This window comes from Lampetra fluviatilis, chromosome 66, assembly GCF_964198595.1.
Source record: "Lampetra fluviatilis chromosome 66, kcLamFluv1.1, whole genome shotgun sequence".
NCBI lineage: Eukaryota > Metazoa > Chordata > Hyperoartia > Petromyzontiformes > Petromyzontidae > Lampetra > Lampetra fluviatilis.
The window spans coordinates 4,306,368-4,319,618 of NC_136340.1; the positions used below are offsets into that span (position 1 = coordinate 4,306,368).

General features: G+C 58.2%; 1 protein-coding gene across 1 annotated transcript in view; it reads left to right on the forward strand.

Annotated features, from left to right (window-relative positions):
• The first annotated feature begins 273 nt into the window (after window positions 1-273).
• Window positions 274-13,251, forward strand: part of LOC144952252 (lysine-specific demethylase 6A-like) — a 56,984-nt gene continuing 44,006 nt past the window's right edge. Inside the window, 3 exon segments of the mRNA XM_078882683.1 lie at window positions 274-394; window positions 11,870-11,924; window positions 12,774-12,808. Of these exon segments, the coding sequence (XP_078738809.1) occupies window positions 356-394; window positions 11,870-11,924; window positions 12,774-12,808 (129 nt within the window). The 5' untranslated portion in view covers window positions 274-355.

A 13,251-nucleotide genomic window follows, 5' to 3' on the forward strand; every position in this document is an offset into this window, starting at 1 on the left:
GTTCCACTCTGAACGTTCCGTTCTGCTGGATCTCTTCTGTTCCGCCGGTTCCACTCTGAACGTTCCGTTCTGCTGGATCTATTCTGTTCCGCCGGTTCCGTTCCTTGCAGGCAGTTCCATCAAATGTTGCCGGCTCCGTTCTGACCACCGCGTCGGATCCGCGTTGCAAGACATCGGCTCCATCTCCCACCCCGGACGTCCGGCCTGTAACCGGCGCCCGCTGACACTCCCCCCCCCCCCCCCCCCCCGTGCCCCCCCCCCGTGTCCCCCCAGGGCCACCAAGGCCTTCCAGGAGGTGCTCTACATCGAGCCGGGCTTCCGGCGCGCCAATGAGGTCCACCTGCGGCTCGCTTTGATGTTCAAGCTCAACACCGACTACGAGAGCAGCCTCAAGGTACGCGCACGCACCGCACACAACGCACACACCATACATTGCACACACACACCACACACACTGCATACATTGCACACAGCACACACACCGCACACACTGCATACATTGCACACACACACACATTGCACACAGCACACACCACACGCACCGCATACACACCACACACATACCACACACACACACCGCACACACAACACACACAGCACACACCACACACACAACACCACACACAACACCACACACACAACACCACACACAACACCACACACACACCACACCAACACCACACACACACCACACACACACCACACACACACCACCACACACACACCACCACACACACACCACCACACACACACCACCACACACAACACCACACACACACCACCACACACACACACCACACACACCACCACACACACACCACACACACACACCACACACACACACCACACACACACACAACACCACACACACCACACCACACACACACCACACACCCACACCACACACCACACACACACACCACACACACACCACACACCACACACACACCACACCACACACACACCACACCACACACAAACACACCACACACACACCACACCACACACACACCACACACACACACCACACACACACACCACACCACACACACACCACACACACACCACACACACACCACACACACACCACACACACCACACACACACCACACACACCACACACACACCACACACACACCACACACACACACACCACGTTGTTGTCGCCGCGCCGTCCTCCCCCAGGGGAGTAGCTGCTGCCTGTGAGGTTCAGTGGCCTTGGCTCGGCAGCCATCTGCCTCCCTCCCTCCCTCCCCTGCCTCCGTGTAGCAGGAGACCCGTGTGTGTGTGTAGCAGGAGACCCGTGTGTGTGTGTGTGGGGGCAGGAGACCCGTGTGTGTGTGTGTAGCAGGAGACCCGTGTGTGTGTGTGTGGGGCAGGAGACCCGTGTGTGTGTGTGTGGCAGGAGACCCGTGTGTGTGTGTGGCAGGAGACCCGTGTGTGTGTGTGTAGCAGGAGACCCGTGTGTGTGTGTGTAGCAGGAGACCCGTGTGTGTGTGTGTGTAGCAGGAGACCCGTGTGTGTGTGTGTAGCAGGAGACCCGTGTGTGTGTGTAGCAGGAGACCCGTGTGTGTGTGTGTAGCAGGAGACCCGTGTGTGTGTGTGTAGCAGGAGACCCGTGTGTGTGTGTAGCAGGAGACCCGTGTGTGTGTGTAGCAGGAGACCCGTGTGTGTGTGTGTGTAGCAGGAGACCCGTGTGTGTGTGTGTGTGTAGCAGGAGACCCGTGTGTGTGTGTGTGGCAGGAGACCCGTGTGTGTGTGTGTGGCAGGAGACCCGTGTGTGTGTGTAGCGGGAGACCCGTGTGTGTGTGTGTAGCAGGAGACCCGTGTGTGTGTGGGGCAGGAGACCCGTGTGTGTGTGTGCAGCAGGAGACCTGTGTGTGTGTGTAGCAGGAGACCTGTGTGTGTGTGGGGCAGGAGACCCGTGTGTGTGGGGCAGGAGACCCGTGTGTGTGTAGGGCAGGCAGCTGCCCCTGTTGCCGGGCAGAACGCGTGCCTTGGTGACGGATGGGCCTCTCCGCCTCCTGATTGGCTGCCGAGCAGCCAATAGCACGGCTCCCCTTTGCAGCTCTGCTTTGCCTTTTTTATTTCTTCTCTTCCCCCTCTCTCCACCCTGCAGTTATCTGTGTGTTCGTGTGTGTATGTGTGTGTGCAATTGTGTGTGTGTGCTATTGTGTGTGTGTGTGTGCAATTGTGTGTGTGTGTGTGCATGTGTGTGTGTGCAATTGTGTGTATGTGTGTGCAATTGTGTGTGCAGTGTGTGCAATGTGTGTGTGTGCAATTGTGTGTGTGTGTATGTATACATCCGTGTGTGCAATGTGTGTGTGTGCTGGGGAGCGGTGGTGCAACGGTTGACTCGCTGCCCCTACGAACCCGGCGGTGTGAGGTTTAGAGCCCCGCTCACAGCCAACACCGATCATCTCAACCCGCGGTGTGTGCAGTAGTGAACATCGCCACTGGGGAGACAAAGGCGGCCGGGCGTGGTGCTGTCCACCCCCCCACCCCCTCGTGTGCCACGGTGCCGGCAGCCTGCATGGGTGCTGCTCACAGCACTTGCCCCAACAGTCTGTTAAGAGGCTACACGGGGGATCTTTGTCTTTTCTGGGCTGTGCAAGTGGTGTGTGTTGTGGGGTGTGTCTGTGTTGTGTCTCGTGTGTTGTAGGGTGTGTCTGTGTGGTTCAGGGTGTGTCTGTGTGTTGTAGGGTGTGTCTGTGTTGTAGGCTGTGTCTGTGTGGTTCAGGGTGTGTCTGTGTGGTGTAGGGTGTGTCTGTGTGCTGCGGGGTGTGTATGTGTGTTGAAGGGTTTGTATGTGTGTTGAAGGGTTTGTCTGTGTGTTGTAGGCTGTCTGTGTGTGTGTAGGGTGTGTCTGTGTTGTTGTGTGTGTGTCTGTGTGCTGCAGGGTGTGTCTGTGTGTTGTAGGGTGTGTCTGTGTGGTTCAGGGTGTGTCTGTGTTGTGTGTCTGTGTGTGTCTGTGTTGTAGGGTGTGTCTGTGTGGTTCAGGGTGTGTCTGTGTGGTTCAGGGTGTGTCTGTGTTGTGTGTGTCTGTGTTGTGTCTGTGTGGTGTAGGATGTGTCTGTGTGGTTCAGGGTGTGTCTGTGTGTTGTAGGGTGTGTCTGTGTGTTGCAGGCTATGTCTGTGTGTTGGGTGTTGTAGGGTGTGTCTGTGTGTTGCAGGCTATGTCTGTGTGTTGTGTGTGTGTCTGTGTGTTGCGGGGTGTGTCTGTGTTGCGGGGTGTGTCGCAGGGTGTGTCTGTGTGCTGCGGGGTGTGTCTTGTGTGTGTCAGGGTGTGTTTATGTGTTGCAGGGTGTGTCTATGTGTTGCAGGGTGTGTCTATGTGTTGCGGGCTGTCTGTGCGCTGCAGGCTGTCTGTGTGTTGTTTGTGTGTCTTTGTGTGTCTGTGTTATGTGTGTGTCTGTTGCAGGGTGTGTCTGTGTGTTGCAGGCTATGTCTGTGTGTTGTGTGTGTGTCTGGGTGTGTGTGTCTGTGTGCTGCGGGCTATGTCTGTGTGTTGCAGGGTGTGTCTGTGTGGTGTCTGTGTGTCTGGGTGTGTCTGTGTGTTGCAGGGTGTGTCTGTGTGGTGTCTGTGTGTTGCCGGGTGTGTCTGTGTCATCTTGATCAGTCTAGCCCCTGGGTCTGTCCTGTGACCTCCTGCCTCAAAGGGGGGGGGGGCTGGCCTGGCCTGGCACAAGCGCCGTGGTGGTGGCGTCACCGCCACTTAGTGGTGGAGTTGTCGTTGAGGTGTGTCTGTGTGTTGTAGGCTGTCTGTGCGCTGGGGTGTGTCTGTGCGCTGGGGTGCAATCCGCACAATCAAGGCCCGTGTGTAGAATCTTTACACCGCCCTCGGCAATACTCAGGGCACCGCTCACGGCACGACCCTAATGGGGGGGGGGGGGGGTGTGTGTCGAGTTTGACAAGATTGATTCGTGTTAGCAGGTAGAGAAATCAAAAGCGACGAAGGTTATTTATATGCACAGGAGGTCTCATTCACAAGGGGTGTGAGTGTGGTTGGGTGGTGATTGAGTTGAGTTGTTGTTGTTTGATCATGGACCGGCTGAATGAACTCTAGAGACCCTTCACGTGACGAGGGTTTCCGTGAGGCACACCGTCTTCATTGGCTGCTCGACACGGCACAGGTCCCCCGTAGACTCGACCCTGGACGTGTCACACCGACGGCGATGACCACCAAGACGGCCAACAAACATCCGGCCGTGCAATGTCTAGCGAACATGGCGGTGGGATGTGACGAGTCCAAGAACCATCAGCCACGAGCTCTCCCCACTCTCAGCTCCTTCTATGCTACCCGGCACGGCCTGACTCAGGCCTGAGTCAGGCCTGAGTCAGGCCTGAGTCAGGCCTGAGTCAGCCTCCCTTCTGGGACCCGGCAACCACAACCACAGCGGTTGTGGGTTCTGGTGGTGGCGGGAGTGGAGGTGGTGGCGGTAGCAGAGGTGGTGGAGGTAAAGTTCGTGGTGGTGGCGGTGGTTGCGGTATCTGTGGTGGTGGCGGCGATGGAGGTGGTAGCGGAGGTGGTGGCGGTGGAGGTGGTGAAGGTGGTGGCGGTAGTGGTTGGGGGGGTGTGGTGGTAGAGGTGGAGGTAGTCGTGGGGGGGGGGGGGGGGGTGTGGAGGTGACTCGCGTTGACGGAGTGGGGGGGATGGAGAATGGAGGGGAGGGAGCGAGAGAGACTCGCGACGTTTCCACCACCACCACGACCACCACCACCACCACCACGACCACCACCACCGCCGCCACCACCTCCACCACCACCGCCGCCACCACCGCCACCACCACCACCGGCCGTGGGAGTTTGCGTCACGAGGAGGTCAGAGCCCATGGAGACCCGAAGAGGGCGACGAGGAATGCCGGAGGGTGACGCGGCACGGGGAGAGTCGGGGGGGGGGGTGGGCAGGGGGGGGGCTGGGGGGGGGCAAGGAGGGGGTAGGGGGCTGGGGGGGCAGGGGGGGGGCATGGCAGGAAATGAGGTGAAAGGTCAAATTCTTGTTGTGTTGATGAGCGCGGTTGGCTAAGTAAGGTGTGAAGCAGAGACCCACAGACTCATCACACAGAGACCCACAGACTCACCACACAGAGACCCACAGACTCACCACACAGAGACCCACAGACTCACCACACAGAGACCCACAGACTCATCACACAGAGACCCACAGACTCACCACACAGAGACCCACAGACTCATCACACAAAGACCCACCACACAGACCCACAGACTCACCACACAGAGACCCACAGACTCACCACACAGAGACCCACAGACTCACCACACAGAGACCCACAGACTCACCACACAGAGACCCACAGACTCATCACACAGAGACCCACAGACTCACCACACAGAGACCCATAGACTCACCACACAGAGACCCACAGACTCACCACACAGAGACCCACAGACTCACCACACAGAGACCTACAGACTCATCACACAGACCCACAAACGCACGCACAGAGCACTGCGTGTGTACATTGTGCGTGTTTGTGTGTGCCCTGCCTGTGTGTGTGTTTGCACTGCGTGTGTGTGCGTCTCACTCTTTTTTTTCCTCTGCAGATGCTTTCTAGGAAGTCTGCTGTTTAGCATCTCTCCCTCCCCCAGCCCTCCCCCTCCATCATCGCTGCCTCCCTCTCCTCCCCCAGCACTCTTAGCCTCCCACCTCTCACTCACCCCTCACTTCCCCCCCCTCACTCTCCCCACACTCTCCCACCCACCTCACACTCTCCCCCCCTCTCACTCCCCATTCTCACTCTCCCCCCTCTCCCCTCACTCCCCCCCCCTCACTCTCCCCCCCCCCTCTCACTCTCCCCCCCACCCTCTCCCCTCACTCCCCCCCCCTCACTCTCCCCCCCCCTCACTCCCCCCCTCACTCTCCCCTCGCCCTCCTTGCCACCCTCCCTGCCTGCTCAGCCTTTTCTTATTCTGTTTGTAATGTGAAGCAGCTGGATTACTGTGTGTCACTGTGTGTGTCACTGTGTGTGTCACTGTGTCAGTGTGTGTGTCACTGTGTGTGTGTCATGGTGTGTCTGCCACTGTGTGTCATTGTGTGCCTGTGTGTGTGTGTGTGTGTCACTCTGGGTGTGTCACTGTGTGTGTCACTGTGTGTGTCATGGTGTGCCTGCCACTGTGTCATTGTGTGCCTGTGTGTCACTGTGTATGTGTGTGTCATGGTGTGCCTGCCACTGTGTGCCTGTGTGTATGTCACTGTGTAACTGTCTGTGTGTGTGTGTCACTGTGTGTGTCACTGTGTGCGTGTGGGGAGCGGTGGTGCAGCGGTTAGCGCGCTACGCCGCTCTACGAACCCGGCGACCCGGGTTCGATTCCCGCTCACGGCCAACACCGGCGACGATTATCTGAACTGGTCCTGAGCCTCCCCTAGGTCGACTCAGCCTCAAACGAGTACCTGGTGCGGCGCGTTAAAACATCGCCCACTGGGGAGACAAAGGCGGCCGGGCGTGGTGCTGCTTGCTAGCGGCGCTTGAGAACGAGGGAGTTTGTTGACGCTTCAGGAGGAATCCCGTGAGCTACGAAGCTTTCTTCCTCACAGGGGCCATGAGTTAAGAAGGCCCCAAAGACAAGACGGTCACGGGAACACGCCCCCCCCCCACGTCTCCTCACGCACGCGGCTTCCCATCGCAGCGCGAGGGTGTTCGGAGCTCACGAGCTAGTTGGGGTGTTGCTTGGAGCCGCGCTGTTGCCGGGGCTCTGTGTGTGTGTGAGGGTGTTTGTTGAGAGGGTGTAGATGGTCACGTGGGTCGTATTGAGGGTGTTGCTTGAGAGGGTGTAGATGGTCACGTGTGTCGTGGTGATGCTGTTGCTTGAGAGGGTGTAGATGGTCACGTGTGTCGTGGTGAGGCTGTTGTTTTGAGAGATTGTTGATGTGCACGTGGGTCGTGGTGAGGGTGTTGTTTGAGAGGGTGTAGATGTCACGTGTGTCGTGGTGAGGCTGTTGGCTCGGGCGATGCGTGCAGGTCGGCGGGTGGGTGACGTGGTGCCGGCTGTGTGTGTAGGGTGTTGGGTGGATGCAGAGGGTTGGGGTGCGGGGGTGTGAGGGGTTGTTGATGGTTGTTGAGTGGGGCTGTAGGTGCGAGTGGGTGTTGGCCGGGCGAGGATGTTGGTTGTTAGAGCATTGGGTGTGTGTTGAGTGCAGTGCGTCCGGTGCAGTGTGAGTGCAGTGTGTTGAGTGGGGCGTGTTGAGTGGGGCTGGGGCGCTGGGTGGGGTGGAGCGTTGTGAGTGGTGTAGGGTGTAGGGCAGGTGTAATGTGTGTGTGGTGTGGAGGTAGCGTGTCGTGTGGGTGTAGAGTGCCGTGTGTAGTGGGTGCAGCGTGCATGTACGATGTAGAGCCGTGTGTGTAGGGTGTAGTGTAGCGTGTGTAATGTGAGTGGGTAGGGTGTAGCGTGTAGTGTAGGGTGTAGAGTGTAGTGTGTAGGGTGTCAGGTGTTGAGTGGTGACGCTGCGGTTGTCCAGGGTTCGTGTGCCCCCCCCCCACTCCCAGTGGAGGCTGAAGGGGTTAAAGCCGGGACGTGAGGGGGCGCCTGGGGCCAATGGCGGAGTTCCCCCCTCCCCCTCGCTCCCTCCTCCCCACTCCCTCCTCCCCCACTCACTCTGTGGCTTGTAGTCGTCCTGCCTCTTCCCACTCTCACCTCTCTCCCTGTGCGTCTCTCTCCCTCGAATCATTCACTGTCAGTGGGCTCGTGTGTAGCGTGTAGGCGGGTGAGTGTGTAGGTGGGATAGTGTTGTGTAGGGTGTGGGTGGGATAGTGTTGTGGGGGGTGTAGGCGGGTGAGTCTGTAGGGTGTGGGTGGGTGAGTGAGTTAGGGGTAGGTGGGATAGTGTTGTGTATGGTGTGGGTGGGTTAGTATGTAGGGTGTGGGTGGGATAGTGTTGTGTAGGGTGTGGGTGGGTGAGTGAGTTAGGGGTAGGTGTGGGATAGTGTTGTGTAGGGTGTGGGTGGGTGAGTGAGTTAGGGGTAGGTGTGGGATAGTGTTGTGTAGGGTGTGGGTGGGTGAGTGAGTTAGGGGTAGGTGTGGGATAGTGTTGTGTAGGGTGTGGGTGGGTGAGTGGGCTCGGGTGTGGGTGGGATAGTGTGTAGGGAGTAGATGGGCGAGTGGGTAGGGTGTGGGTGGGTGAGTGGGCTAGGGTGTAGGTGGGATAGTGTGTTGGGTGTAGGTGGGTGAGTGGGTAGGGTGTGGGTGGGTGAGTGGGCGAGTGTGTAGGTGGGATAGTGTGTTGGGTGTAGGTGGGTGAGTGGGTAGGGTGTGGGTGGGTGAGTGGGCGAGTGTGTAGGTGGGCGAGTCTGTTGGGTGTAGGCGGGCGAGTGGGTTGGGTGTGTGTGGGTGAGTGGGCGAGTGTGTAGGTGGGCGAGTCTGTTGGGTGTAGGCGGGTGAGTGGGTTGGGTGTGTGTGGGTGAGTGGGCTAGGGTGTGGGTGGGTGAGTGGGTGAGTGGGCGAGTGGGCTAGGGTGTGTGTGGGTGAGTGGGCTAGGGTGTGTGTGGGTGAGTGGGCTAGGGTGTGTGTGGGTGAGTGGGCTAGGGTGTGGGTGGGTGAGTGGGCTAGGGTGTGGGTGGGTGAGTGGGCGAGTGTGTAGGTGGGCGAGTCTGTTGGGTGTAGGTGGGCGAGTGGGTTGGGTGTGTGTGGGCGAGTGGGCTAGGGTGTGGGTGGGTGAGTGGGCTAGGGTGTGGGTGGGTGAGTGGGTGAGTGTGTAGGTGGGCGAGTCTGTTGGGTGTAGGTGGGCGAGTGGGTTGGGTGTGTGTGGGCGAGTGGGCTAGGGTGTGGGTGGGTGAGTGGGCTAGGGTGTGGGTGGGTGAGTGGGTGAGTGTGTAGGTGGGCGAGTCTGTTGGGTGTAGGCGGGCGAGTGGGTTGGGTGTGTGTGGGTGAGTGGGCTAGGGTGTGGGTGGGTGTGTGGGTGAGTGGGCTAGGGTGTGTAGGTGGGTGTGGGTGGGTGAGTGGGCTAGGGTGTGGGTGGGTGTGTGGGTGAGTGGGCTAGGGTGTGGGTGGGTGTGTGGGTGAGTGGGCTAGGGTGTGGGTGGGTGTGTGGGTGAGTGGGCTAGGGTGTGTAGGTGGGTGTGGGTGGGTGAGTGGGCTAGGGTGTGGGTGGGTGTGTGGGTGAGTGGGCTAGGGTGTGGGTGGGTGTGTGGGTGAGTGGGCTAGGGTGTGTAGGTGGGTGTGGGTGGGTGGGCTAGGGTGTGGGTGGGTGTGTGGGTGAGTGGGCTAGGGTGTGTAGGTGGGTGTGTGGGTGAGTGGGCTAGGGTGTGTAGGTGGGTGGGTGAGTGGGCTAGGGTGTGGGTGGGTGAGTGGGCTAGGGTGTGGGTGAGTGTGTGTGGGTGAGTGGGCTAGGGTGTGTAGGTGGGTGGGTGAGTGGGCTAGGGTGTGGGTGGGTGAGTGGGCTAGGGTGTGGGTGGGTGAGTGGGCTAGGGTGTGTAGGTGGGTGTGTGTGGGTGAGTGGGCTAGGGTGTGGGTGGGTGTGGGTGGGTGAGTGGGCTAGGGTGTGGGTGTGTGAGTGGGCTAGGGTGTGTGTGGGCGAGTGGGCTAGGGTGTGGGTGGGTGTGGGTGTGTGAGTGGGCTAGGGTGTGTGTGGGCGAGTGGGCTAGGGTGTGGGTGGGTGTGTGTGTGTGAGTGGGCTAGGGTGTAGGTGGGTGAGTGGGCGCGTGTATTTGCATGTAGAACGTTTTTTAACACCGCACGTCGCCACCCGCCCGTGCTAATCAGAAGTGCGGGGGGGGAGGGGGGGGTGGAAGGACAACGAACTAAACACAACAACAACAAGAAGCAGTTCTAAAGAAATGAGTTCGTCAATCTAGATGATGATGATGAAGATTTAAAAGTGGCATCGGAAGAGAGCGTTCCAGACGGCTTTGGAAGCGCGTCTGAAAGCGCCGCGTGGCGATGCAGTGACCAGCATCTCTGTTGGATGATTATTTGCCGTAAGCCGCCGCCGCTACGACGATGACCTGAGATCGCGTGATGGTTCGTGCTCCTTGTCGAGATGTTGGCTACCTCGCCCGGCGTGCGGGGAGGTTCCGTGGGTTCGATCCCGGCCCCTGGTTCTTTCGGTAAAGTCACGTAGAAGGGAAATGATAAAGTAATTAAAAGAAAACATAATAAAATAATATATTAACATAAAATAATATAATCAAATAATATATAATAAAATAGTAAAATAATTATTATTATATTTCGATTTAAAGCTTTCGTGACTGCAGGGATTCATCTTCTTGGTTCTTTCGGTAAAGTCACGTAGAAGGGAAGTAATAAAATAATAAAACATAATAAAACAATTCAGACGCTGTCTTTCCGACAGACCTGTTCTTCACCTGAGGACGGCTGCTTGCGTTGTGGCCGAAACGTCGTGAGAATTATTTTGTTATGTTTTATTTTTATTATTTTATTACTTCCCTTCTACGTGACTTTACCGAAAGAACCAAGAAGAGGCTTGCTGTATTTGCGCGCGTCTCTCCACTCTCCTCTCTCTGCCCCCGTGGTCCTCCGGTTTTTCCTCCCTCTCCACGTTTAGAATCAACGTCGCTTTGCCTTCAGAATATTTGGCTGCTGTACACGGACGATGGTAGGGGGGTGGGGGGCGAGAGAGGCCGACTCCAATATCCGAGTATCGATCCACAAATGCATTGTGACGCTCACGGGGGCTCTAAACTACGTCACTGTTTGTGTTATTTATCAGCAGGTGTAAGGCCCCGCTGAGTTGCTGTGTAGCAGCTACACCCCTGGCCATCACCAGTGATAGCAGCTCAGCCACGTGGTGGCTTCATCATCACCACCACCATCATCATCATCACCACCATCATCACCACCATCACCACCATCACCACCATCACCACCACCATCATCATCATCACCACCATCACCACCATCATCATCGTGTGAAAATGTATAGCAGCAGGCAAAATACTCCCAACTTTTGCATGTTCCTAGAGACTCGTAGAGACCCACAGAAACCCACAGAGACCCAGAGACTCGTATAGACCCACAGAGACCCAGAGACTCACATAGACCCACAGAGACCCACAGAGACCCACAGAGACCCACAGAGACCCACAGAGACCCGTACAGAACCATATAGAGCCACAGTGACCCACGTAATCAACGCACGTAGATTCCACGCGTGGTAGACCCGGAGAAAAATGCCCGCCAACGCGGTGAAAGAGGGGCGCAAATTCAAAATACACAGCAGCAGCAGGCGTCAGGGGGTCGGGATCGAACCCACGACCTCCTGTAGACCAGGCGAGGTAGTTAACATCTCCTAGCCACCGAGATGATGATGAGAGATGCAGACTCCAAATACACAGCAGCAGCAGTAGCCGGCGTCAGGGTTAGGGATCGATCCCACGACCTCCCGTAGACCAGGCGAGGTAGTCTACATCTCCTAGCCACCGTGATGATGATGATGAGAGAGACGCAAACTCCAAATCATACAGCAGGCGTAAGAGTCGGGATCGAACCCACGACCTCCTGTAGACCAGGCGAGGTAGTTAACATCTCCTAGCCACGAATGTCTATGCGTGTGTATGTTGCACTTCTTTAGCACCGTACGTACCCAAGCGTGCTCATCAGAGGTGAACACGGTTTGTAAAGAAACGAGTTTGTCAATCTGGATGATGATGATGAAGATTTGCAGGTGGTGGTGGTATTATCTCCCAGTGGCTTCCTCATGTCGGAAGGAAGAGAGCGCAAGCGCGTGTGAAGGCGCCGCTGCTGCTGCCGCTGTGTTGACCGGAGTTCACTTGGTGTGTCTGCACGCGTGTAGATCTGTGTCTAATGGGTGCGTGTCTACGTGTGTGTCTGTCTGTGTGTGTCTGTCTGTATGTGTGTGTCTATGTCTGTGTGTGTGCGCGTTGCTGTTGCAGCATTTCCAGCTGGCGCTCATCGACTCCAGCCCGTGCTCGCTCTCCAAAGCCGAGAGTGAGTTCTCACCCCCCACCCTCCCCCACCCCCCACCCCACCCCCCACCCCACCCTCCCCACCCACCCCACCCCCCACCCCACCCTCCCCACCCCCCACCCCACCCTCCCCACCCCCCACCCCACCCTCCCCACCCACCCCCACCCACCCCACCCCCCACCCCACCCTCCCCACCCCCCACCCCACCCTCCCCACCCCCCACCCCACCCTCCCCACCCACCCCCACCCACCCCACCCCCCACCCCACCCTCCCCACCCTCCCCACCCCACCCTCCCCACCCCACCCACCCCACCCCCCACCCCACCCTCCCCACCCCCCGCGTGCCCCCCCCCCCACACCACGGTGGGAGGCCGTGCCCCGCAGTGATGTGACATTCAGTGATGATGATCATGGTGGTAGTGGTGGGAGTTGGAGAGCGATGGGTTGATGTTGGTGGTGGTGGTGTTCTGGGTGGTGATTGCCATGTGGTGGTGGTGGTGGTTGTGGTGGTGGTGATTGCCATGTGGTGGTGGTCTGGGTGGTGAGTGCTATGTGTGGTGGTGGTGGTTGTGGTTGTGGTGGTTGTTATGTGGTGATTGTTATGGGGTAGTGATTGCTATGTGGTGGTGGTGGTTGTGGTGGTGATTGCCATGTGGTGGTGGTGGTGGCGGTGGTGGTGATTGCCATGTGGTGGTGGTGGTGGTTGTGGCGGTGGTGGTGATTGCCATGTGGTGGTGGTGGCGGTGGTGGTGATTGCCATGTGGTGGTGGTGGTTGTGGCGGTGGTGGTGATTGCCATGTGGTGGTGGTGGTTGTGGCGGTAAAGCACCGAGCCTCGTTGATGCTTCTGTATCTCGTTCTCTCCCACAGTTCGTTTCCACATCGCTCACTTACATGAAATTCAGGTCAGTGTCCACACGGACACACACACAGACACCAATACCAAATACTCGCCACGGCGCCTGTGCCAGACTAGGTGCACCACTTTGAGGCTATCACGTGAAGTGTGGAAGGCTCCCTGCTGGCAGGTCACGGGACACCCAGCAGGTGCCATGGGTCGGCTGACTGAGATGACCGCCCACGCTCCGACTGATACCCCCCACCGTGCCAACTCGCTGCATTTTAGCCGCCCGGCGCTCTGCTCGTTGTTGTGAGCGTCGCTCCTCCGCCCTCCATTGTTGTTGCTGGAGGGCGATTGCACGGGGCAGACCCAGAAGGTGCCACGGGTCGACTGACCGAGATGACCGGCTGATGCACCACCTGTGCCCCCTACTGTGCCAACTTGCTGTGCTTTAGCCACCCGCGCTCCGCTCGTTGTTGTGAGCATCGTTCCTCCGCCCTCCGTTGT